At 44.2% G+C, this 25,197-nt stretch overlaps 1 protein-coding gene and 1 long non-coding RNA gene across 33 annotated transcripts in view; one reads left to right on the top strand and one right to left on the bottom strand.

The window, feature by feature from the left end:
• Kcnma1 (potassium calcium-activated channel subfamily M alpha 1) overlaps positions 1-25,197 on the top strand; it is a 688,790-nt gene that overhangs the window by 608,030 nt on the left and 55,563 nt on the right. For all 32 annotated transcript variants that reach the window (XM_005083504.4, XM_005083494.4, XM_013123140.3 and 29 more), the window contains 3 exons: positions 10,859-10,982; positions 15,909-16,133; positions 19,737-19,929. In XM_005083504.4, the coding sequence (XP_005083561.1) occupies positions 10,859-10,982; positions 15,909-16,133; positions 19,737-19,929 (542 nt within the window). The remainder of the gene's footprint in view (positions 1-10,858; positions 10,983-15,908; positions 16,134-19,736; positions 19,930-25,197) is intronic.
• The window catches only part of LOC121136167, a 57,743-nt gene continuing 56,362 nt past the window's right edge, over positions 23,817-25,197 (bottom strand). The window contains exon 4 of the long non-coding RNA XR_005873287.1: positions 23,817-23,891. This is a non-coding gene — a long non-coding RNA (uncharacterized LOC121136167). The remainder of the gene's footprint in view (positions 23,892-25,197) is intronic.

The following is a 25,197-nucleotide window of genomic DNA, read 5'->3' as shown; positions in this document are numbered from 1 at the left end:
GGGAGCCAAATTCCCTGTCCCTGTTTGCTATGTAAAGTATGACTGGTTGCTTTGATCTCGAGTAATAATAATTCTGAGGAGTTACACTGTTTTCATATGCTTCAAAGCTGTGTCAAAGTTTGCTGCTTAAGGGTACTTCTTTATTCTGCTGGCTCTTGGGTACCAAGATGACAGGTCTCCTGTAAGAGGTGGAGGCTTTTTTAAGTCGTAGCCTTCAGCAAAACATCAAATTACCAAATCCAGGGTAACATACTTCTACACAAATGCCTTTCCTGTAGATATATTATACCATATATATTAAATACTTTAGTGTTACGTGCTACATTTTATGTGCAATAGAAAGTGATGGTTTGAGGTAGCCTTGGGGGGACTTTTTTCCATAAGCAGAAAAAGCTAGTGTATACCGTATCAAGTATGGTTTTTACAGGACTTTCTGCCTGAAGGCCTTTGTAAATAAGTAATGATCAACAGATTGGCTGTGGGTTTTTGAAAAGCATGCCCATGTCAGTTTGCATGATGGGGGAGAATTTTCAAAGTGGATCTTGCTTTCATTGCCTGCCTGAGAGGGGCTGAGGGAGACAGTCATCCCAGGCCCGAGCTGTCTGCTTCATACATCAGAATAGCTAAACGGGGGTGAGCCCAAACTTGCCAGGCTACAGAACTCAGGCTTCTCATGTTGGTGCCGATGGCTGTTGATCCCTCCAAAGCTACAGCCATCTGATGCATTATCTCACCTGTCCACAATGGTCCCCATCATGGCTTACTGGGACACGAGACCCCACGCAAGTCAGGATGTTTGAGATACTCCTCTTTGTCTTTGACTTTTTTTTTCTCCCAGGCAGCTGACATTCTCTATCTAAATGTTGGAGAAGCAGGGCCAGGGTCTCTTGTGGGTCCTCCATTTTCCCATCCAGTCTAGCAACAAAGGACCCAACCAAAGGGCTTCCTGGTTGGCCTTGGTATGTCCAGCACCGTCGATGAGGCTGCTGGTTCCTGTTATTTCCAGATCCTGCTTTCCTTCCTATTTGCTCCTAACTCTTCAAACACCCCTTTTTTACTCTTCAGAAGATGGGACTCCTTGGTCCTATTCCTTATTAACCCTCCCCCCAAATCCATAAGAAGCTAATGACTTATTTGAAATGGGCTTTTCCAGTGTGGTTCCATACCTCCCTTTTGAGCAGAGTCACTCTGAGTATGGGTAGGCTATAGTGGCCTATTGGTGGTGATAGGAATAGCTCCAGAGAAACTCAAAGCCCAGGATGGCCTGAGATGGTCTGTAATTTACCATCCTGGCTTCTACAAAAAAAAATTTCCCCCTGAATGAGGAGGCTTTCTTCCAAATCATATACTGGCAGGGAGTGTGGGGACTCTCTGCTAATGGTCCTATCTCCCGTTTTTGTGTTGTTTTTTTTTTGTTTGTTTGTTTGTTTTCTTTGTTTTTTTCTGGTGTCAAGCGTACCCTGGCGATTTAGTGGCACTTTATTCTCTCTATGATCATTTAGTGAACAGCCTTGTTTTTGTGTTTGTGCATTTGGATATGGAGGTAGTAGATACTTTAGTCATCCTGACAGAAACAACCTCACAGCCAACCAGAACCAGTGACAGGGCATCTGGATGACAGACAGCCTTTGTCACTGTACCCCTGAGAAGTGAGCCATAGTGGTCCCTGAGTCCCCTGCTCCTGTCACTCCCCCTCTTTGCTGGTTTCTTAATCTGGAGTTATTGAAAGAACTTCTACTTTCTCCCTAGATCACCACACCTATTGCCCAGTTCTCTCTCCCTAGTGGGTTGCTGCTTTGGGGGGCAACTGTCAGCTGTAAATCCCTAGACTGCAAGAATTTTGTCTCTAAGTAGCTCAGTCAAAGGTCTTTAACTGGAGGCCTCACAGACCCTATTTGATGACAGCTGTTGAGAAAGTTGGGAAAGCAAGTTAAAGCTTGCTGCCTGCCCTGTGGTGAACATTTGAAGGGGACTACTGTGTATCTAACCTCCCCGCAGTGCCCCGCCCAGGGATCTCTACCTGAATCGCCTTCAGTTTGTCCACAGCCAGATTCGAGGAGTTGTGTTCTCGAGCACTTTCTGCGCCTGGGCTCTCACAGGTATCCTCAAACGGAGTCCCGAGAGGCTGTGTACCTCAGGTGCCTGTTCACCTCCCAGCTTAATTCCTGTCCCACAGATGTTCCCTGAGGGCCTACTGTGTTTAAAGTGTTGTGGGAAGTCTTTGGGGAATCTAAAGCCTGGTGTGGTAGAGGGGGAATCCAGTCTTCAAAAAGAGACAGGCAAGCCCATGCTGTGCCTGTTTATAACACCTGTGAACCTGGAAGTGCTGCTGTCCCTCTGAGTGGGTGAGGCTGATTTGTGAAGGAGGTCCCATTTGCCATCACTTATAGGAGATTCTCTACTGATGCTGGTTACCACCGCTTCTGGTTTATGGTTGCCTGGGCATCATTTCCACAGTGATGTGCATGTAAGCCCATTGATTACTGTAGCTCTCTGAGCAAGTGTCACTCTCCCTTCTGACAGATGGAGAAGCTTGGGCATGAAGAGGTGAAGTCTATCACATCTGGGGAAGTCTCATGTCATCAGAAAGATGGATGAAACAGTGATGTGCTCAGACCACGCTGTACATGGCATAGTATGGCCACAGTGGTGGGTCCATGGAGCCTCATCTCTGGAGTTGAAAATGTGTGTGTATTCAAGCCTCCCAGCTATGGGGCATCTTGCCTGTTGTAGGCACCAAACCCTTGCAGGTGTCTGAGGCAGTGGTACTCTAAGGTGGGTGCGGGAGGATAATTGGCAGTGGTGTAAGGATGGCCATGTAGTCCCCCATCTGGGCCTTCTGTGCTCATAAATGTGGAGAGGTGTAAGTCCACCCAACCCCAGGCTCTTCAGGGCTTTCTGAATACCGGTGAAGTGTACATGAGGCCTGAGTTCGACAGTGATCCCTGGAAGGTCACGTGGTATTTCTGCCATCAGTTCTGAGATGAGCAAGGCAGGAGAAGCTAAGACATGATGATTCATGTGGGATGTGTCAGGCAGACAGTTTATACAAAGACACAACTCTCACCCAGGCTAGCACAGAGAATTGATGATGCGCCAAACAGTGACACTGATCACTTTGAAGAGACCCAGGAAGCCTTAGACCTCGGTTTCCTCAGAGGAAAGGGAATCTGATGTGAGGGAACAGATTATTCTCTTGGGCACCGACTGATCATTAGGTGAAATGAACTCGTCTGCTTATTAAGTCACATCTCCTCTCTTTTGACTCATACCTTTCATAGGGACCTTTTGTTAGGACTTCTCACATCAAACCCTGCCAGTGTGACAGATTCTAATAATAGGAAATGGCTAAACGGCCTGGAGCCCATTCAGGGTTGGGGACAGAATGCCACTCTCGCAGTTTTTCCACTGGGCAGAAAAAGAAGGAAGGCAGGGACAGGTTAGCTAAGTAAATCCATCCCCTAATGCACAAACTAACAGCACATGACAGTTCCCCCATGGGACTAGAGGAAGAAAACATCATGGGTGTCACAATTCTAAGGTTTGGACGGACTTGACGCAGGAATCAGGACAAGTCTGTGAGGTCATTATTCCTTCCTTTCACTTCAGAAGCATCATATAGAACCAAGGGCCATGTCTGTTCCCTGAGCCATTTCCTCAGCATAACACCCGCAAACCTCCATTTGCCTCTGAGAATGACACCCTGTAAGTGATACTGTATTCAGGGAAAATGGGAAACCCTGATGCAGTTAGATGCAGAGAAGCTGAGAGGGTCCCGTGTTTTCCCAGGGTAGCTGGAGCTTGGTGCGAAAGTTTTGTTTAGGTGACTCCATGGTTGACTGTCTGGTGGAAAACAGTGGCTGGGTACCAGAAAGCCACATCTCAACAGCAATGATGACTATCAAGAAGGTAGACTCAGAGTAGAAGGATTCTGGCAGCTACAGACTATACAAGCCAGGATCCTCACAACAAAACGGAAATATTATTTACCAATAGCTAAGGGGCAGGCCAGAACCGACTTCTTACTAGAACCAGAGTGATGAGAGACTCTTGAAGTGGTAGTACCCACCTTTCAGAAGTATCCATATTTCACACATATTATTGAGTAGTTCCCTCATTAATAACATCTGTCTGGACCACTAAGGACATTACTCCTGATCCCTCCCTGCTGAGGACTTAGGGCAGCTGGCTCAGGCAAACTCCAGACAGCCTTCATTGCTTAAAGACATACTTTATAGTCTCCCTGCCCACCCTGATGCCCTTCTTAATGGCATATATTGTGTCTTAACTCAAATGCACTGTATATGTGAAAAATATTAGAAAAGCCCAAAACAAGTCACCAAAAGATAACAAAAGGAATGGGCTGCATAATAGGCCTAGTGATGCTCAGAGACCAGAGCTCTTTGAATGGTTTTTCTTGTAATTCTGGCTGCTGAACACCTACTGTGTCCTCTACCGGTTGCTGAAAATGCAAGGGGGGAGAAAATGTAAGATCCCAGTCCCGCCAAAGCTTACCATTTAATGAATATGACAGACACACAGATTCTTTGCTCTGAGGGAACAACACATACTTGTATAGGAAAAGAATCACAGGCGTCACTGAAGCCAAAAGATGAAGTCTAAGAAACACTCTGTAGTTCCACAGATGCTCTGCTGTTTGTGGAGGGACTGGCTCACATTTCACCCTGCTGCCCATTGCTGGGGGTCCACTGCAGGATGGGGTCACCCTCTGTCTGTGGAGGACGTTTGTGGTGATGGAAAAGGCCTTTCCATGAGATGAAAACTTAGATCCTAAAAGTTAAGTAGGGAGAAGGGTGAAATTCCGAAGTCTAGCAGCTTCCTTCTCTCAGGACTTTGTTGGGTTCCTTCTGTTTTAAAGTAAGTTTCTGAAGCCCAGTGTTGAACTCAAAGCCACACAGTAAACTGGGATTTGGCTGTAAGTGGAACTCTGCTCTTTAAAATATAATTCGACTTCCTCTCAGCAGGTTTGCTTGGAAAGGGATTTGCGGTTTAGCTTTAGGCTCTTGTCTTCAAGGCAAGCTTTTTGTGTTTCTGCTGTGGCAGGGCACTTAGTTCACTTCCTAAGATTAATTGATGGCAAGTGGCATTCTTTGCTCTGCTCACCCTCCAAACAAAGATCTTTTATTCTTCTCTTGAAGTCAGGCATGCTTAATTTCTAGCTGTGGACATTGGAGGTAGGAATTGAGAGTCAAGAAGCAGAGAGAGAGAGAGAGAGAGAGAGAGAGAGAGAGAGAGAGAGAGAGAGAGAGAGAGAGAGAGAGAGAGAGAGAGAGAGAGAGAGAGAGAGAGAGAGAGAGAGAAGCCTAGCTCACTGGGGCTGCTGTGTTATAAATAGTGGGCATTCCTAAAGCAGCCTTCAGATCTTTGGCACATGACAAAGACTCACACAAGCCTTAATTGATTTTTGAGCCACTCCTCAGCACATTGTCTTGACAAGGGCTCACGGGGGTAATTTTCTACCGAGTATTCATGCAAGCCGCACACTTCATGCATACCCTTGATGTTGTTTGCCCTCTCTTTACAGCTTAGGGCATTGTGACTGGGGCTGCAGGGGAGAGGGAACAGGACACAGCTGCCTCCTACAGGGGGGAAGGAGGGGAGCTCAGCAGGACTGGCTTCCGGTCAGTCAGACCTTGTCTTTCAAAGCCTTGTTCCTCCTGGCTCACAGTGCCACTGAAGCTATGCTGCTGCTCCCCACTGTTTCCCATCCACACACACAGGAATGAAGGGCAAAGGACAAACTGTGGGGGAATCTTAGCATGGCAATATTCATAATGTTTCAGCTTAAAGGAACTCTTCCATGGAGTAGGAAGGCGACAGAAGTAGTCCTGTGTCCTTATCTTTGGCCTTTTCCACTTTGCCCTTTTCCTTTGGCCATGATGAGAGCCAACAAAGCAGGACTAGAATCTCAGTTAACAGGAAAGACCAATAGAGATGGTAGCAGTAAATACATGTGGAGATAGATCTACTGAGTTGTCCCCTGTATGTGTGACATGGCTTTGCTTGTATGCTATTGGACAATGATTGTGCATTCCCCATTTTACAGATTGAAAAGCTGAGGCAGGGTACAACTTGGAAAGTATAAGGAAAGCCAAGATTTGAAAACATGCATTTTTGTTTCTGTGGTTAGGGTCTTTACCACCTTGTAAATTGCCTCTGAGGATATAGGTGGTTCCCTACCATTGTTGGTATAAAATGGTATTGATTCCTAAACACCCTTGGGGAAACAACTCTTTTAGCTCAGTTGAGAGACTGAGCACACTTCCTCTTTTCTCTAGGCTAGGCTGTCATCTGCATTGTACTCAGATGCAGGTTAAAGTTCAGTAAATAAGCACTCGGGATGCAGAGGCAGGCAGGATCTCTGTGAGTTCAAGGCCAGCCTGGTCTGCAAGATCGAATTCCAGGACAGGTTCCAAAGCCACAGAGAAACCCTGTCTCGAAAGACAAAAAACAAAACAAAAGAAACAAAAAAAGTTCAGTAAATACCACCACTCAAGTAGAGCCATGCAATGAGCAGCAGGAAGTTCCTTTCTCAACTTCTGGAGGCTGAAAGTTCAAGGTCAAGATTGACGCTTTGAGTCCTTTGGAGAAAAGGGACTGTTTGACCCACCCCAGTGATCTTTCTTACTTTTATAAAGAACATAACTCAAAATATGGTCTATCATTGCTGTCCTGCAAGCCAAAGATGTTGAGAATTCTTGCTCAGAGATGTTTCTCATGAACCTCCTTCTCATGCATAGCAACCTGCCTGGTTCCTCCTGATCTCCCTGGACCACAGCTAGTTGGTGTGCTCAATGATATATATATATATATGAACATTGGCTCTCTCTTCCAGAAGATCTGTAGAATCCCCTGCCCCTGGAGATGCCCACCCCTCTCTTTCTGCCTGTGCCAGAGGTTTCATGGACACATAAGCCAATAAAAGATACTTGAAATTGCTAGAGAAACTGGCATGACAAGGAAATCCATCCTATCTGGCCAAGAATAATCACATAATCTCATGTCACTGGGACGAGTCACATTCCAAGCCCCCCACCACCTCACAGAGGAATCTAGCAAACACGGCCTTTAATGGAACTGTAAGCCCACCTGTCTTCAGTGCTTCTGACCCCACTCTCCAGAAACCTTTCTTTTACCTATCCTTTCACAGCTCAGCAGGGACCCAATCCTTCCAAATCCTTTGGTCTACTTCTCTTCCCAAGGAGAACCCACTGCCTCAAACCTGATGGTCTTCTAGGCTCATCAACGTTAGTAAAGTCACCCATCAGAACCCTAGCTCTTGTACCTTGCAAAAGAACTCATTTTCAGTACTTTATATTATATGCCATTTTTCCTTTGTTTGGAATGGAAGCGCAATGCTGGGTCTAGCTAATCTTATGAGTCAGCCTGTTGTCTGAGTCAGTGGCTCACCCTCTGGTGACTGACAGCGCACATCTAAGAACTTTTCCTCCAACTGCTCTGAGGCTTCTATGCCTTAGGGTAAACAACAGCATACCAGACATTCTTTTGGGTACCATTTTGTGACTACTTAGACCTCACTTCTTTGAGTGGATTCGAATGGCTGCTAGCAGAACAACACTAAGATACTTATCTTTCACAGCTTGTCAGATATTCCCATGATCCTTCTCTCAGGACATCAACTGGTACTCTATTGTTTTCCCTCCAAACACCCCTAATACTGCACCAAAGTGGAATAAACAGGTCCTTTCTTAAAGCTTTTACATTGTCCTCCATGGTAACTTGCTACAGCACACGCCCTAATGCACCATGACCTTTGACCTATATTTTCTTTTTCCTGCTACATGTGAACCTCCATTTGACATTATGACATCCTCTTTTCCTGGCTCAGAATAGGCGTCTCATGTCCATTGATAACTTTACTGATTAAAGAGACCAAAGTTGGAAGTCCAAGTGCTCTGTCTGCTCTACAAAGTGAATATCTGCATTCAGGGAAAGTTTTTTCATGTTTCTCAGATCAGACCCTTTGGGGGAAAGCCTAGATAATGTGTGTTTAAATCATCCAGGCCAGACTCAGAGATCTATATGGAGGAGGACAGAGCATACATGATGTTCCCTAGAGACTTGCTGCATGATTCTGCATGTAAGAGCACAAATCATGCATTGAAACCCTGGAGTTCTCTAAACCCCATCTTAGCTTATAATTAATGCCCGTTGTCACCTTTTTGCCTCTCAATGATGGGCAGTTGGCCACCTATCTTTCTTCCTTTCTAAGATGGTTACAGGCCACTTTTACCCAGACATACTACCTTCTAGAGCAAACCAAATGTTCCAAACCAAAACACATCGACCTCTCTCCTAGTGCATACATATTTTTTAAATGAATTTTGCCCACCTGCTGTGTCTTCAGCTTGACTGGGAGGGAATGTAGTCCTGGCCATCTTTTATGACATGAATGCACTGGGAGCAGGTCCCAGGCATTTGGAAGCTACGGCAACACCTTCCTTCTGAACAACAAACAAGGGCAAGAGAATTTGAACTTGACTGTGTCTTCAGGGCAGGGCTAAGACTCCCTTGCAACCCAAAACATGTTCTTCAAGGGATGAATGGTGACCTCATTTTCTCATTTCTTCTCTATAGTAGCTTTTGTTCACCTACCTATGACAGGTACTGTGTGCGTGTTGTGTATGCAGATGTTAGGGGTGGTCACCCATGTAGAGTGCAGAGCTTGAGGTCCTATGTTTTCCTTTATTGCTCTCCATTTTACTCTGTAATACAAATGTCTCTGGGGACCTCACCAACTTGGCTGTGCTGGCTGGACAGTTAGCTGCCTGAACCCACCTGTCTTCTCCCTCCAATCCTGGGGATATAGTCATGAGCCACATTTCTGCAGGGCAGGGCTTGGAATCTGAAGTTAGGTCCTTATGCTTGTGCAGCAAAATCTTTACCCACTGAACCACTACCTCTTTGTCCCCAAACCATCAAATTATGTCTACAACCATGTTCTATGACCAGTTTAAGTCAGTTTTTAAACCCAATAATTGTCCCCCTCTTTTTTAGCATTTAAAATTTAATTTATTGTGTGTGTGTGTAAGGGTGTGCATAGGTGTGTCTATGGTGTATGTGGGGGTGGGGGTGGGAACACAAATGCCAGCGTGTATAGAAGTCAGAGGACAACCACAAGGAGTTTGTTCTCTCTATACACCTTACATGTCTTTCAGGGATCTCACATAGGTGCTAGTTTATAGCCCTGAAGACTTCTCAACAACCAGGCCACTGAGATGCTACTCTGAATTGGGTTGTTCTGTTCCTTTAAAGATCAGATATGACAGTTCCTGGAGTAATCTAGCATGCTCCTTGAAGATGACTCCACAGGATGGCATCACATGGTATTTGTCATCTGCTGTGGCCTCAAAGCAAATTGCTGAGAATAAAAGCATGCCCTGAGTTTCCTATATTCTCTGTGTGTAGAAGACATAATAGACAGGTCCCACTAGATAGCCACAAGCTTAATTCTGACATTAGACCAGATTAGAGAGATTGTTACCATACCCTCTATAGTCAGAGCATGGAGATGAGAGACATGAGGCATTTCTCAGAAAGAAATATTAAAGCATAAATAAATATTATCCCTTAATGTTTGAAATAGATTATTTTAAAGGTAGCATCACTTCCCTATACCATTTTGAAATTTGAATCTATTTCTGTTTTCTGTCTTTGGTTGACATTTTGCTTAATGGAGATAATTCTGTTGCCGAATAGGTCTGCTTGGGATAATATCTTAATTATATGTGGTTAGTGGTGCACATAGATGCCCAGAAGGACTTCCCATACACTCAGATACTGACTATAGTAGAGCTAGAGCCACAGATGACAACTCTCTCCTGAGCTGGAGGGCTTGTTTATTATACTGTAGACATGGTAGAGCTGCTTGATTTCATTGTAATTCCTAAGTTGTCTGTTAGACCCCACCAACTCACTGGAGGGGCGGCTTCTATACAGCCATCCTTCCAGAAGGAGTGGATGTAGTCTTGAGAATTTGAAGCAAGTTTATTAAGATGCATCAGACCTCGAGGCTCTCATCCAAGGGATGCTATGCTGGGAAATGAAGGCAGGGATTTGGGGCCCCATCACTGGACAGTTAAGCACAAATACAGTTGTCAAGGTGAGGAGAGAGGGTGTTGTTTAGTATTGAATCATGTATTCCAGATGTGGGCACTTGGTAGTCAATCTGCTCTGAAGTGACACACTGTTGAATCTTTAAAGGGCTTCAGCCAGGGAGAGCAAAATCTGATTGGGCAAATTGCTAAAATATTTAAAGTGCAGCCTGTTAAAGCTTTTACTGCGAAGAGCATCGCGTCAGAAGTTGTAGTCAGAAAGAGCAAGTAATTGGCTTTCCATCCTGATGCCAGTCAGCCAGCATGAGGCTCTGTTCCTATTCCTTCCTCTTCATTGCCAATGCTAATAGCAGCCTTTTTGTGTGTGTGTGTGTGTGTGTGTGTGTGTGTGTGTGTGTGTGCGTGTGTGTGTGTGTGTGTGTGTGTGCTGGGGAAACTGGATAGCTGGTAAAATGAGACAACAAGGTATGGGATAGCCATAAAAAGTGAAGCTGGAACCACAAAATGACATGAAGCCCATTTATACAATTGGCAGGAGAAAGGCAAAGTTACTACCTGACAAAGTCACGTGCCCTTCCAGAGGGGTGTGTGGTTTGGGCAGCTGCCTTTCAAAGGATGTGTTCTGCCGGACAGAAGATGGCCATTGGGGACAACCAGTTTCTGCGCATCTGTCATCTCCTCTGAGATGTGACTCAGGGGGACCCTTTGCATTTATAATTTATCACATTTTCCACTTAGGTTTCCCTGCCTTTTCTCCCCAGGCATGACCCCTTGTTAATTCCTGGCAATGACCAGATTGACAACATGGATTCCAACGTGAAAAAGTACGACTCTACTGGAATGTTTCATTGGTGTGCACCCAAGGAGATTGAAAAAGTCATCCTGGTGAGTGAGGAAACATGGAATGGATGTCCTTCCCCTCTGCCTGGCGTGACGACTTTTACTCAGAGTGAAGGTTTCCTAATGAATAGTACAGGCCACTGTCACTTGCCCTAGCCATTTTTGATGACTAAAATTCTGACCAGGGACTGAAGTGGCGAGATCACTGATCATAATACTAGTTTAGAGCAGAATTATTATTGTTTATTCTCTCAAGAGCAGACTTTTCATTCTCTAAGTTTTTCTGAGGACAATAGTGGTGGTTATGTGCTGTCACAGGTATCATGATGCACAATATCCCTGATCCTCATGTGGCTCTGGGGCCAGTGTCTGGCCCTGCCTGCCATCTGTTAGTTGCATGGCCTTAGGCCAGTTGTTGGACAATGCATTTTAATTACCTCATGTGTAAGGAGGCGGGATGAGGACTACTCTAACTTCATAGAAATGTGGTGAAACCCAGCACATGGTTCCACAGAAGCACCTTTCTCCTACTTGTTGACATTATCGTGATTATTTTTAAATGCCATGAAACATAGGAATAGTTAGTACCTGCCCTGTTTTCTGTTATAAGAAATTTTGTTTTGTTGTATTATGTGTTCATGTGTATCCTTGGTGTGTGTGTGTGAGAAAGAGATGGCGGGGGGGGGAGAAGCCAATGTTAGGTGTATCTGTCAATCACGCTCTACTGTTTCTTTTGAGGCAGGGTCTCTCACTGGACATGGAGCGCACTGATTCAGCTAGACTGTTGGACCAGTGAGTCTCAGGGATCCTGTCTCCACCTCCCTAGCACTAAAATTTTGGGCATGCATCACTGTCTCCAGCTTTTTCTTTTTAATGTGGGTACTAGTAATCAAACTCAGATCCTCGTACTCATGTGGCAAGTGCTTTATCAACTAAGCCATCTCCTCAGACCTACAGTAGTGTTTCTTACCCTAACAAGTTTTCAGTCCTTCACACATGATACAGATAGACCAGAGCATTTGCCAAGGATGACAGTGTAGGACTATGGTCTACCATCCAGAACTCTGAACACTGCTTCAGCGATGGCTTGTGAACACCTTTAGAAATAGCAGGCTTCTCCTTTTCTGTCCCAGGAAAGTTAGCACCCTTTATGTTTGTCCTATTAACAACTTTAGGTTTCAGTGGCTACATTGACTTCCTTAGAGTTTATTGTTTTGCCAATTCATGAAAAACGGTTAATAGTCAGGAAGACCAGTCAGACAGGCCTCTTTCTCCCTTATGCCTCTAATCGCCAGATGGCTGTGGGCCTACTTCATTTTCAGCTAGGAAAAACCTATCATTTTCAATTTCAGGGCCACCCTGCCTTAACAAGGACTATTTGAGATCCTCAGAATTGTTTTGTGTGCTAATCCACTAGATTTCCCCACTGTATTTTAGCTAGCTAGTGTTTGTGTTTTCAAATTAATTATAAATGAGCATTGTGAGCCAATACAGCATTGTGCTGGAGGCATCTCCGAGTTGTGAAGTCTGCAGACTAAACTACATGAGTCAAAATGCTCAGCAAACAACCACTGCTTGATTTGCCAGAAGGGGAGACAGTTCTAACCACTTAGATTCTCTGTTGTTGGTCATCTATGGCTTAGTCATATACTGCAGACTTCATCTGGGTCCAGGATGTTCTGAATTGACATGTGATCAATATCCCCTATAGAAGGAAGGAATTTAGGGGGACAAGTTCATCTGAAAAACAGCATCACTTGAGGAAACACTGATGCCAACACACCATGTGTTAGGTACCATTCTTCTAATGATGTACAGAACTTGTATTCTAGTGGGGCCAAGGGAAGGCCTGTGGGAAGGTGAATGAGTCCATGAGAACAGATTCAATATGAATGAGGACTTTTTGAAGAAATAAAACAGGATCCTGGGAAGGGCAGAGTCCAGAGGTGCTATGATCCAAGAAAGCCTCTCTGTAGTAAGGAGTAGATGGAATTTTTATCCAATGAGTAAATGAGAAGAATGGAGGCACGGTACGTATGTGGAGATTCTTATGGGAACCCACTATCCACAGAGTGCCGCAATCTAGTGCCTTTAAGTTTTTTGCATACAGCAGAGACAGCCCTCTAATTGGAAAGGAGATATAAAATCAACGATGAAACAAAATTTTTGACACTAAGTGGGATGAGTTACAAATTGTTCTTCAGATCCATGGAGTAAGCACCAGTGTAGATTTAAAGCAGCCAGGGTTATCCTACAGAGTACAAGTAGGCAATACTCAAGGGGTTGAAAGGTGCGTGGAGAGACACCTGAAGGGTTTCATATTGGGTCTTAAGTGTGGAAAATTCAGACTTTCCAGGTTTGAGGTGCAGGACTGGAGCTTGGCATACATCTCCAGGGGTATTGCTCTGGCATATTGGACAATTGGTAACTGCCCAGGCCTAAGCTCCCGAGGTTATCTTCTGTGCCTGTACCATTCTGCTCATTTTTGCATTTTGATCTCCAGTTTCCGTTCTTCATAGCATTTGTACATTCTTGTTGAGGGCAACTAGCTTCTTAGGTGACCAGGTCAACTGAAAATATTCAGGAGCCTAATGATAGCACACCCCAGAGGGCTTGTCTTTCTGCATCTGGCTTCAGGGACTGGCACTTCTATGCAGCCTGACTAACTAACTCGTGTCTTCCCCACAGAGTGGGGTGAGATCATGGGAGGTTCATGGGAGCCTACTCAGTCACCTTCCATGAGAAATTTCTTACACCTTATGTCTCAGGTTTCCCTTCTGCTCTGGGAAACCAGCAATGATGATAGCTCCTGCTTCATTCTAATGATCGGAGAATGAAAGCTGTCCTGTCCTTAGGGGTTACTGTAATAACCTGACATTGTTGTGAATTGCAATATTGGCATGTAAGCAATCAATACCCTGGTCAATGCTAGGGATTAAATCAGGCAAGAGGTTGATCTCCACAGTGGACATTAACATGCTTGCCCCAGTCCCCGGGTCCTTATGAGCATGTAGTGAAGAACAGAAAAGATGGCAGACAGGGTGAAAGTGTTGACTAGAAGGATAAACAAGGAACCACCCCCACTCTGGCCTCATCCTGTTGTTCTTTTCACCTATATGATGAATAAAAGACCAGCAATGGGCAGATGCCCATTTGTACTTCCCAGGTAACCATGGTCTTCCTTACCTGGGAGTATTCCTTCCTCTGTCAGCCTTGTGGATGCAGGACTGGGGCTGGAGAAAGACACTGGTCTCTATCTTTACTGATTGGCCTCTAGACCCTTGTGATGACTATTTGTGGGTTTTTATACAATGCAAGCCCTTCCAGGAATGATCCAGGAAACCTCGAAGTTTGAACATGGGATCAGCATACTTTTTCTATAGATGAGCATATCCATCAATTTAAGTCTCACAGGCCATATGATCTCTGTCACAGAGGTCAACTCTGCTTTCTATGAAAGTTGCCATGGGAAATACTAAACATTATGAGTTGATTGTGTCCCAGCAAAACTTTATTAGAATGTGAATTACATATTATTATCACTCATAATGACATTTCTAATTTTGATTTTCTTTTTAGTCATTGTGAATTTTAAAAACTGGTTTTTACTCAGTAGATGTATAGAAGAAGCTTATGGGATATCATCAGATTGAGTCTACAGATCACAGCAGCAGCCTGTGGCCTCAGATATCCCATTCTATCTACTGATACTATGATGGCCTATTCCACCTCACTGAAACATCAAAGAAAGAGAACCCCAGATTTCAGCAAAGATAAACCAATGAATAGGACCATTTAATCATCATCTTAACAAAAGATGTCTAAAAAGGCATCTAAGTTAATCAACCATGTCATGGACATGAAGGCTTCCTTTTTTCCCACATACACAAACATCCCCCCCTTTTCTCTTTGTTCTCCTAAAGATTGTTTTGCCCTGTCTCCTGCTCACAAGTCTACCTGACACATCCTTCTTAAATATTTTGCTCAAGAAGGATTGGTAATGTGTGGGTATATGTTTACAGGAATTTATGAGATAAGTACAATATATGTCCTTGCTCAAATTAGAGGTGACTATATAACATGTATATAATGACAAAGTAGAAATAATAGCTGTCTTGTAAGTCTTGCCATTATTTTACATATTCTTTAGCAATAAATAGAATCAAGAAGGAAAAATAATGCTTTCTCTCCATGTGCACTAAAATTATTAGGAATATTTATATGCTCTCTAACTTGATGGAGATGGACGTTTAAACCAGTGTTTGACTTCCTAAAAAATTGTACTGCAAGACTTGGCAACCTGAGTTTTATGTTTTTATCCTTTTCCCTTCCCCTAATATACTTCTATCCATTAGAATGAGTACCTTGTTCAATTTTATATATGATTTTGAAGAATCACTCCTTTTCTTTTATTCTGAATTAAATTAAACATTTGTTTTATTGTAGTACAAATCATAGCTGTATTGGATACCTTGGTGGTATTGTAATAAGATACCTGAGACAGCTAACTCATAAAGAGAAAAGGTAGCTCTCAGTCTTTAAGAGGTTCAAAGTCTCATGTTGGGCTCTCCCATTTGCCTGGTCTCTGGTGAGGCTGGATGCTCATAGCAGGGGTATGTAGAAGCAAACATGACCAGAGATAAATGGTATGTCCAGGTTTGCTCTTTTCATACTTATTATCTCTGGGGAACTAAGAAGTTGCATAAGAACTCTCAGAACTGTACCACACATCCAATAAGGAGTAGCTTCAACTCATAGAAGTTCTGCCATATAATAATGCCACCATGGAGATGAAGACTTTAATAGCAATGGGCCCGTGGGGAACACTCAGACCATTTGTAAATTGCACAGCAATGGTACACAGTAAGCACTCAGCCAATGTTTAGCTTTCTCCTTTGCTTAAATGATGCTTTCTCTCTTAGATCAATGTTGGGAGCTCTTCTCTCTGATAGTCTTGCACTTTTGTTACAGACACGAAGTGAAGCTGCCATGACTGTCTTGAGTGGCCATGTTGTAGTCTGCATCTTTGGGGATGTCAGTTCAGCCCTGATTGGCCTCCGGAACCTGGTGATGCCACTCCGTGCTAGCAATTTTCACTACCATGAGCTCAAACACATTGTGTTTGTGGGCTCCATCGAGTACCTCAAGCGAGAGTGGGAAACACTGCACAACTTCCCCAAGGTGTCCATATTGCCTGTAAGTCAGGGTCACACTATTTGATGTTCTGCTCTTCATGTTTTCATTCACAAGAGGAAATCCCAGGTGACTGTAATTGTTGAAGCTTTGATCATGTTTCTGCTCCTTCATGTGGTTTCAGGCCTGAGGTCCTTCTGTGCTCTGCTAAGAAACTCAAAACCCTAGGAGGCCTTATTAAAAGGAATTTGCCGCCCAGTGAAGCCCCTTGCCAGGGGTGAGGTTGCACTACCATCACATGCATTAACCATGTCAGTGTCTAAATTCTCTTCCTAGGTGAAATGTACAATGTTTTGATATTTACACCAAGAATTCACTTACAAAATTCTCGTTGACATTTTAATTTGACATGGTTAATGCTTAGAAAATTGCTGATCTGTCCCATCTTCCTTCTGACATAACCAATTAAATAAAGGGTAGAATTATCAATACTGTACAGAATTTCTAAACCTCTTTTGTGCACCAACCTCTATTCACCCTTTGTTTAGAAAACCAGCAATGTTTTCCATGGCTTTGTTTTGTATGTATGTATATACATATACAAATGTATGTGTGTATATATGGTGTATATACAAATTATATATACTTATATAATATATATTATATAGATATAAAATCTTTATTACAAAGATCAGTAGGATACCAATCTATAAAAAACAATTTGGGACTCCATAATTTAATGTAAAGATATGAGATGAATGATTTAAAAGTCATATAATTAGCCACTTTCAAATTATAATATATTCTTCATAAAATATTTGAAAGATTATTCTTTTCAAATTTTATGTAGTTGTCTATGTCACAAAATCAGGAAAATATCACCTATCATCCAATAATTTATCAGTTTTGGATGTTTGTTTTTAAGACAGATTTTACCATATAGCTCTGGCTGTTACTCACTATGTAGACTAGGCTGGCCTTGAACCTACAGAGATCTGCCTGCCTCTGGCTCCTGAGTGGTGAGATTAAAAGCATGTGCCACCACCACATGGCTCCTCCAACTATTTTACTATTTTTAACATAATATTTATGGATAAGCAACCCCTTAGTCGTCAAGAGGCATGTTTTTTTTCCTACTACTTATCAGCTTCCAGAACCTCAGAAATGTGACAATGCAAGCTAACAAATATGACGTGTTAAAGAATCTGTAAGGGGCTGTCCAAGTCAGCACTCCAGTGTAGCTGTATGTATCTCCCTTAATGCTTGGTACAATAAATTCCCCATATAGGTCTAAAAGCTCTAGATCTTTTTTGGATTCACAACTACAACCTGACTTTTAATGTATGCATGTAGTTAAAGATGATCACTTGTTATAATTCACTTGCTGGACAAGCATGCACATATGCTATAAATACATTGATAAATGAAGAAGCATGATCATTTTGATTATACCTTTCTGTGATTACTATCTTACATGTGCTATTCCATGTGATCTCTTGACATTTGAAGTGAACTCTGTTAAAAGTGAACTGATTTGGTGGGTGCTTGAGTGTGTGTGTATACAGGTGGGCCGTGTGGTATGACCTCTGGTATTTGTGCTTATGTGTGTTTCCTTCTGTTTGCTGCTTTCACATTTACTCACCTCCCTCTGCAAGCTGGGAGGAGTCTCACAGTCGCAAAGACTTTACAGATCCCCCCAAATTTAGCACACTTAAGCACAGTGGATTGGTACATTAAAAGCCTTGACCTGTATCTTCATTATTTAAAGTCAGTCATATAAGGGCAGGCCAAAGGAACACAAAAACTTTCTGTGTATGTCATTGGTGTATTTGTGGTTTGAAATCCTATGTCTACAACTGGACATGTTTTCCCATATTACAATTACTGCTGGATTTCCTACAAGGTGAAAATAAAAAGAATATGGACATAGACAGCTGTTGTTTATACATAGCAATGTGATAAAGAAAGTTGGTCACACTTAATTTTGTACCAAGAGATCATAAAAGATGGCGTTTCTCTCCTTCTTGCAAGATACTGCTCCAGTGCCTGAACTAGGACATTTTTGAACCTATAACCCTACATGCTCTTGCACTATGGCTCTAGTTTGTGGCATTATTTAGGAGTCCTGGAATAGAGTCATGGCATCCATTGAGTCATAAGAAGGTTCAACAGGCTCCATAATTTTATCTAGGTCCTATTTTCCCAAAGCCCATCTAATGATGGGAACAATAGGAGATGCATACAACAGCTGGCAAACCCTTGGCCAATGCAGGCTGTAGGTTGAAGACTCCTGGGGTATCCATAAACACAAAGAGAAGCTTAAATAAACCTAGAGGATCAATGGTGCTGATGGCTGGATGGGACCCCCAAAATAATGCTGTTTGGCTGCTGGGTTTTCTGACCCAGGATATTCCAGGAAGTTCTACTGCAACTTCCCTAGGAGGACAGCAGGTGAGAGTGCTGTCCTTTCTCTCTATCATATACATGACTGCTCTCCATCATTAACTTTGGATCTGCAAAGGTTTTTCTACTGTCTCACATTGTTATGTGGTTTTAAAAAACTCTGTTTACTGCCTTATTTATTTTTAATTGCACCGGTAATATACAAATCTGTTCTTGTTATAAAATATTCAAGCAATATAGAAGTATATAAAGTCAAAAGCAAACTTTCCACTTCATCCTTTCCTCTCCCAGAGGTAATTACTGTTATTAGTTTAGTGTATAAGTTTTTCCTGAGTTTTCTCTTTGAATTTACATACATTTGTAAGTATATAATTTTTACTTCAAGCAGCTTTGTTTTTTTCTAAATAAATGGAGGTATACTTTTAAATTGTTCTAGAACCCCATCTACCCACTCTTCCTAATTCCTTTATCTTGGAAATTATTCCAACTCAATAAGTTCTGGCAACATTTGTAGTACACTTGTCAGTTGTGTATGTGTCCATAATATATTTAATCACTCTTATGTTGTTGGATAATTATGTAGTTTCCTTGACTTTTTTTCTTACTGAAAAATATGCAATAAAATTTTATAACCCAAAGCTTGCCCTCTCCCATTTGCAAGATGCACACTAATTCCACTGGCTCCCACAGCCTCCCATTTGAGCAGAACCACGAGCCCCACCTCATCACACCCTGCTTTGCTGATTTCCCCATGGCTGCTTTGGAAATTCTGGTCGGCTATGCTGTCTTTTGCCAGAGACAGAAGTGACCTGCTATTAAATAAACAGGCATTTGAAACCCACCCCCTTGTTATGTTCTGAAAGGCAGAGGTTGCCACAGGACAGTTACTTAAATCAAGACAATTTCCAGGCAGGAGGAAGATGTAGACCCTGGCATTATTCGTCTCTCGTTTGTTAGTAATAGCTTGATTGAGTATTGAGAGCTGGCCTGAAATGCTGCCATCAGCACAGACTACCCTTTAGATTAGCGTGCAGCCCTTATTCCCTGAAATGTAGTTAGGCCAGCTTAATGTCAAGACATAAAAAAGATACTTGTTAAATAATGTCCCAAAGCTCCGGCTCAGTCTTTAATTTGTTTTTATTTTTTCTTCTTTCCCTCCTCTCTCTCTCTCTCTCTCTCTCTCTCTCTCTCTCTCTCTCTCTCTCTCTCTCTCTCTCTCTCTCTCTCTCTCTCTCCCTGCCCACCCCCACCCACATGCCAAAGGGTACACCATTAAGTCGGGCTGATTTAAGGGCTGTCAACATCAACCTCTGTGACATGTGCGTTATCCTGTCAGCCAATCAGAATAATATTGATGATACTTCGCTTCAGGACAAGGAATGCATCTTGGCGTCACTCAACATCAAATCTATGCAGTTTGATGACAGCATCGGGGTCTTGCAGGCTAATTCCCAAGGTAAGGACAGCCTGTAATACTTCTCTGCTGTGCCTATGGGGGACAGGGGCTGGCAAGAGGGATATCCTTCACTTAGTAATTCAAAGAGGCTCACATCAGCCTGTCTGGCAGTGAAACCTGTGGTCGCCACAATGGCTTACAGAGGAGCATCTGTTCCTCCTGCCATCTGGAGATGTATACCTGAACCCTGATGTTTGTCTGCCTTCCCCAGTTTGTTGCCTTTTGTGGCAATGAAAGAGTCTTTAAATGGTCACCCTCTTGGCCTTTACAAACAATGGGCTTTATGACCAGGCTCACTGCCTAAGTGCCAGAGCAATGTGAAGATTCCAGCTGCATACTTCTCTGCCCTGTGCCCATGAGTGCTTTTCCGGGAAGCCGAAATGGGAGTGTTAAGCTTTGCTATGGTTAGGGTTACATCCAAGATCAAGGGTAGAGATCTCTAAAGAATAGGACTAGTGCAGACACTTGAAGCCATGTAGCAAGGAGTGATGCTTGCTGACCTGTGCATTTTCCTACAGGAGGCACAGAAGCCTTAAGTGACACAGCTGCCTTTTCTCTTGGCCCCAGCCTTCCCTGTCATTTGCTCTGGGATCCTGGACAGGTGGTTCGGCACAGGGAAGGAATCAGCACAGCAAGCAAGCCCATAACGAGTGGCCTTGACTATCAGCATCAGGAAGGATAGGAGATGAAGTATTTTCTCTGAGTGACAGCTCTACGTGGGTCATGCAAGGCCTACTGGACGGGTGTGGTTGACTGCTGACTTGGGAGGCCTGACTCCTGTCATTCCAGGAAGCAAAGCCCATGAAGTCTGCAGTGCTGGGGTGGGAACTCCTTATTGGGGGTGGGTACAGCGCCACATGCAGTCCTGTCTGGAGGCTTGACTGGATTGCGGAGCTCTGCTATCTTTGAACAACCCAGTTTTACCATCTGCTTCTAGCTTCTTCCATGAAAGCAAAACACCACAGTACCCGAAAGTCTCTTGGTTTCAGGTTCTCTTCCTTGCACTGGTCCTGGGTAAGAGTTCACCAGTGAAACAGGAAGGCTGAGATGGGATTGGGGAAACGGAAGGAGAGGCCTTGAGGCTTCAAAGTGGGGCCCTGGAGAGTCAAACTGGAGTCAACTGGAGAGTCAAAGTCACTCTTCAGGAATGTCCTGAGCATTAGTGGCTTTGCTGCTGGGGCCTGGGAAAAGAGGCAGGACCTTGGGGGGGTGGCTTTTCAGATTCACTGTGGCTTTAGGTCAGGTTGTAACACCACCCACTTTGCTCTTGCCTGTGGAGTGGCAAATTGGGGCCTCCTTAACTTGGGTTTCTGCAACTCTTCTGAAGATTGGATCAGTCTCCAATTTTAGCTGAGTCACTTCCAGCTTTCATTTTTCTGACATAACCTTGCCTGAGGCCCAATTTTGACCTCTCCATTCCACCATCCTACCCAATACTCCCAAATGTAACACTTGGTGCAGCCATGCAAGACAGCAACATGCCAAGGCCCTAAGAGACACCGAGTTCTGCCGGGCTGCATGCACAGGAAACAGAACTTGCCCAGCTTGCCTGGAGAACACGGAGGGGGGGGGGGTCATGGATGTGAGAGACGAGAGATGGTAATCTGACCTTCCAGGGGGTGAGTGCAGCAAGCTGGTATGTGGTAGCTGCCTGGAAGCCCTGGCTCTTTAATTTGTCTTCCTCACCTTCACCCTGGTGTGAGCATCACCTGGGGCAGCTTGTTGGAGATGCATCATCTCATGGCCCATCTTATAGTACCTGTCAGATATGCATTCTAATGAGATCCCTGGGTGACTGGTACAAGCTGCTCTAAAGCTGTTGAAATCTTCACACTAGCAAACACAGTGCTCTGAACAGGCTGATCAGCTCGTTCAGACATGCCTCCTGTCCTGGGGAGGGGGGGAGCAAGGGGATTGGAAGATTTGAAAGGAGCAGTTCTCCCCTTGGGTAGAGAAGCTGAGAACAGAGATGGCAGGAAAGCCTTTCCTTTCCCCTGCCTGTCTGTGTCCTCCCTGTACAGTCATGACCCCAAGGCCTGCAGATGTGTGACACTGCACCAATGTGTAGTCACATGTGCACTTGACACAGTCGTCCCCTCCCAGCTCCCTGCCAACTTCATGCCACCTCAGACTCTGTAAAATATCCAAACTGACAAAATGCTCCCTTTCCCCTGTGCTCAAAGGCCTTGATGTTAAGAAAATCAGGAATAAGCAAAGGGAGTAAGTTTTAGCAAGAGACATGGAGGGAGAGGAGACATTCCTTTTTCTCTGGGAGGAAGAAAGGAAGGGAAGCTTTTGTTTTGAGTGTGAAAGTGCACAGCTGTGGCAGCCTGAATGTTTGTGTATTGAAATGCAAACCCTAGATGGGGTGGGCTGGAAAGGGAAGATTTTTTGGAGGTAACCCGGTCATGAAACCAGAGCTCTGGAAAGAGATTGGTAACTGTGTAAAAAGAGACCTTAGAGAGACCCAACATCCCCACTGCCATGGGGAGAATACGGAAGAGGGCACCATATACGAATCAGAGAGTCTTGATCAGGGATGTCTCAGCATCCAGAAGAGTGAGAAGGAGCTCTCTGTTGCTGGTATCCAGTTAACATGCAGCATTTGTTCTCATGGCCTAAGTGAATGAAGGTACACCAGTAGCAAAGGAAGGCAGAGGATGGGGTACATGCCTGGCAGGCAGCATTTCTCTTAGCCTTGGGTCAGGGTTAGAATTCAACAGGAGCCTCCTAGAAGCCAGCAAAGGACACAACATATAGCCAAAGCTATATTTCACCTTTCTTCTTCACTCTGCCTTCTCTTATCCTATCACTGGCCTCTGCATCATCCTCTGGTATCACCCCAATAGCTCAGTGGCAGTGAGCAGTGGCAGTTCCCAACACCAAGAAGTGTCCTGTCCCCACAGCTTACCTCTAGAGTTCACCCTGTACCCAGTTCTTTGAGTTCCTTTTAGTCATGTACTAGACAGTGGAGCTGAAAGTCCCTGCTGTGTCCTGTCTCTAAGACCTCCCTTTGAGTGTCGCTTTTCTAGCCCACATGGTGTCAGAACTGACCCAGCCTAGGGATTCTGGACCAGACACTCTGAAAAGAGATGAGATGTGATGGCTGCTTGTCAAAAACAATTATGGCAAAAGGTGGCGCATTCCATGTGGGATGGTGTATTCAATGTGACATTTGGGTCTATGAGATGCAGTTTTAATATACAGCAGGCGAAACTGCAGTGACAATTGCATAAAGCAGGTGAAGCTGCTTCTTGCTGGTCAGCAAACATCAGCTCAGAACCACTTTACAGCTCTTTACCAGCAACTAAGTGCCTTTATTTACAGAGTGCCTGTCACTTCCCTTTGGTTGGAGAGCTGGTGTATTATTTAGCACACATTTATCTTGGGAAAACACTTCAATTTAAATCAGCTGGTACAATGGTGCCTCTTGCCAGCCTGTTTGCCTGTGGTTCTAAAAGAAGGGAATCTGATCTTGGCAATGGCAGAGGCAGGGTTCATTCTCAGAGAGCCTCTGGAGTCAGAGATGGTGGTAGAGTTGCTCTTTTTATTTTTTTATATAGAAAATATGAGATGAGCTTCTTATACCTTAATTTTGCTTCTGGTCAAGGATTCTTTTAAGGCAAGGAAAGGGATAAGTGTGTGTCCTCCATGCACCAGCCACTCTAAAGGCTTGGGTTCAGCCTCTCCCTAGGAATGAGGAGCTCTGTGAATGCAGGGACACTGGGTAGGCTGTGTGTATCTAGGGCAGTGGTTCTCAGTCTTCCTAATGCCTCTACCCTTTAATACAGCCCTTCAGGTTGTGGTGATCCCAACCATAAAATTATTTTCGTTGCTGCTTCATAACTGTGATTTTGCTGGTGTTATGAATCATAGTGTAAACTTACCTGTGTTTTCTGATGGTCTTAGACACGTAGACAGCTCCTGGGAAAGTCATGACCCACAGGTTGAGAACCACTGCCCTAGAAGGAAGACCAGGGCTGTGAAATGGAAACAGCAGGAAGGTTGTTCAAGCAACACTGCAGAGACTACAAGGATGAGTTCCTTCCCTAACATTCGGAGGTCAGATTCTGGTTGCCCCCAGAGCCTCACAGAGTAGTGCAGGGCTGTGGGAGAAAGCAGTGTTGACTCGGAGGGTTGGGCTCAGGCAGGGTTCTGTACCTCTAGAACCTGATGGAACATCCAGGTGGGACTGAAATCCGATGGGGAAAATGGCCTCCATAGACAGAGGAAGCCAAGGGGACTATTGGTTATAGCTGAGGAATCATTGTTATGATAAAGTGCATAGGGGACCTTGCATAGGGGAACCTTGGCAGATTCCATGGTAGGTGAGGGTGACCGAGGTGGGGGCAAACACGCCTGGCAGACAGAGCTTATTAGAAAGGGGAGGGAGGGGGAAGGAAAGAGAAAAGAGGTAAAGAGATACAGAGACAGAGACAGAGACAGAGACAGAGACAGAGAGAGGACAGAAGAGGGAGACAAGAAAATTCCTGTTTGTCCCAGGGGAACAGCAAGAAAGGAGCACTAGTGTGTGTGTTGGGAGGGGAGTTGTGTATTTGTCTTAAAGGGGTCCTTTGCACCTGCGTGCAGACTAGTAGTCATAGAACCCTGGGCTGACCAGGGTACTGCCTGAGTGCGTTCTGCCAGGTGACAGGGGCAGACCAGCATAATGCCTGAGCTGAGTCCTGAGGCCAAAAATGCCAGCAAGCAGCACAAAAATCAAACCACAGATTTTAAAATTTCGCCTCTATTCTATGCTTTATTTTATTTTGAGACAGAGTCTCATGATTCCCAGTCTTGCCTGAAGCTCACTATGTAGCTGAGAATGACCTTGATTCTCCTACTTCTGCCTGTCTGTCTATCTGCCTGCCTCCCTCCTCTCTTCCTTCCCTCTCTCCCTCTCTCCCTCTCTCTCTGTCTCACACACACACATGTGCATGTGCACACGCACACACAAACATGCGTGCATGCAATCTTACACACACCTGTTTGTCCACCTTCCATTATCTGAAGTCACAGTGACTTCTTCTATTTCCCTTTGGGAGGGATGCTGTGGATTAGTACCTTTACCTCACTGTATGACAAATGCAGGCTTTTTGAGGATTTTTGTCAAGTTGGAACTCAGAAACAGAGCTCACAGGAAGGAATCCTCTGACCCTCTGTATGTTCATTTGCAAGCTAACGCTAAGGAGAGATTGAGTCATTCTTACTGGTGAAAGCCTAATTTATTGGGAGCAGTGATCATTTTATCCTGGTCAACAGAAGGGT

The sequence above is a fragment of the Mesocricetus auratus genome, unplaced genomic scaffold (genome assembly GCF_017639785.1).
Source record: "Mesocricetus auratus isolate SY011 unplaced genomic scaffold, BCM_Maur_2.0 Super-Scaffold_100053, whole genome shotgun sequence".
Lineage (NCBI taxonomy): Eukaryota > Metazoa > Chordata > Mammalia > Rodentia > Cricetidae > Mesocricetus > Mesocricetus auratus.
The sequence above is the reverse complement of the archived record's forward strand: the minus strand, read 5'-3'. Positions and strand labels throughout refer to the sequence as shown.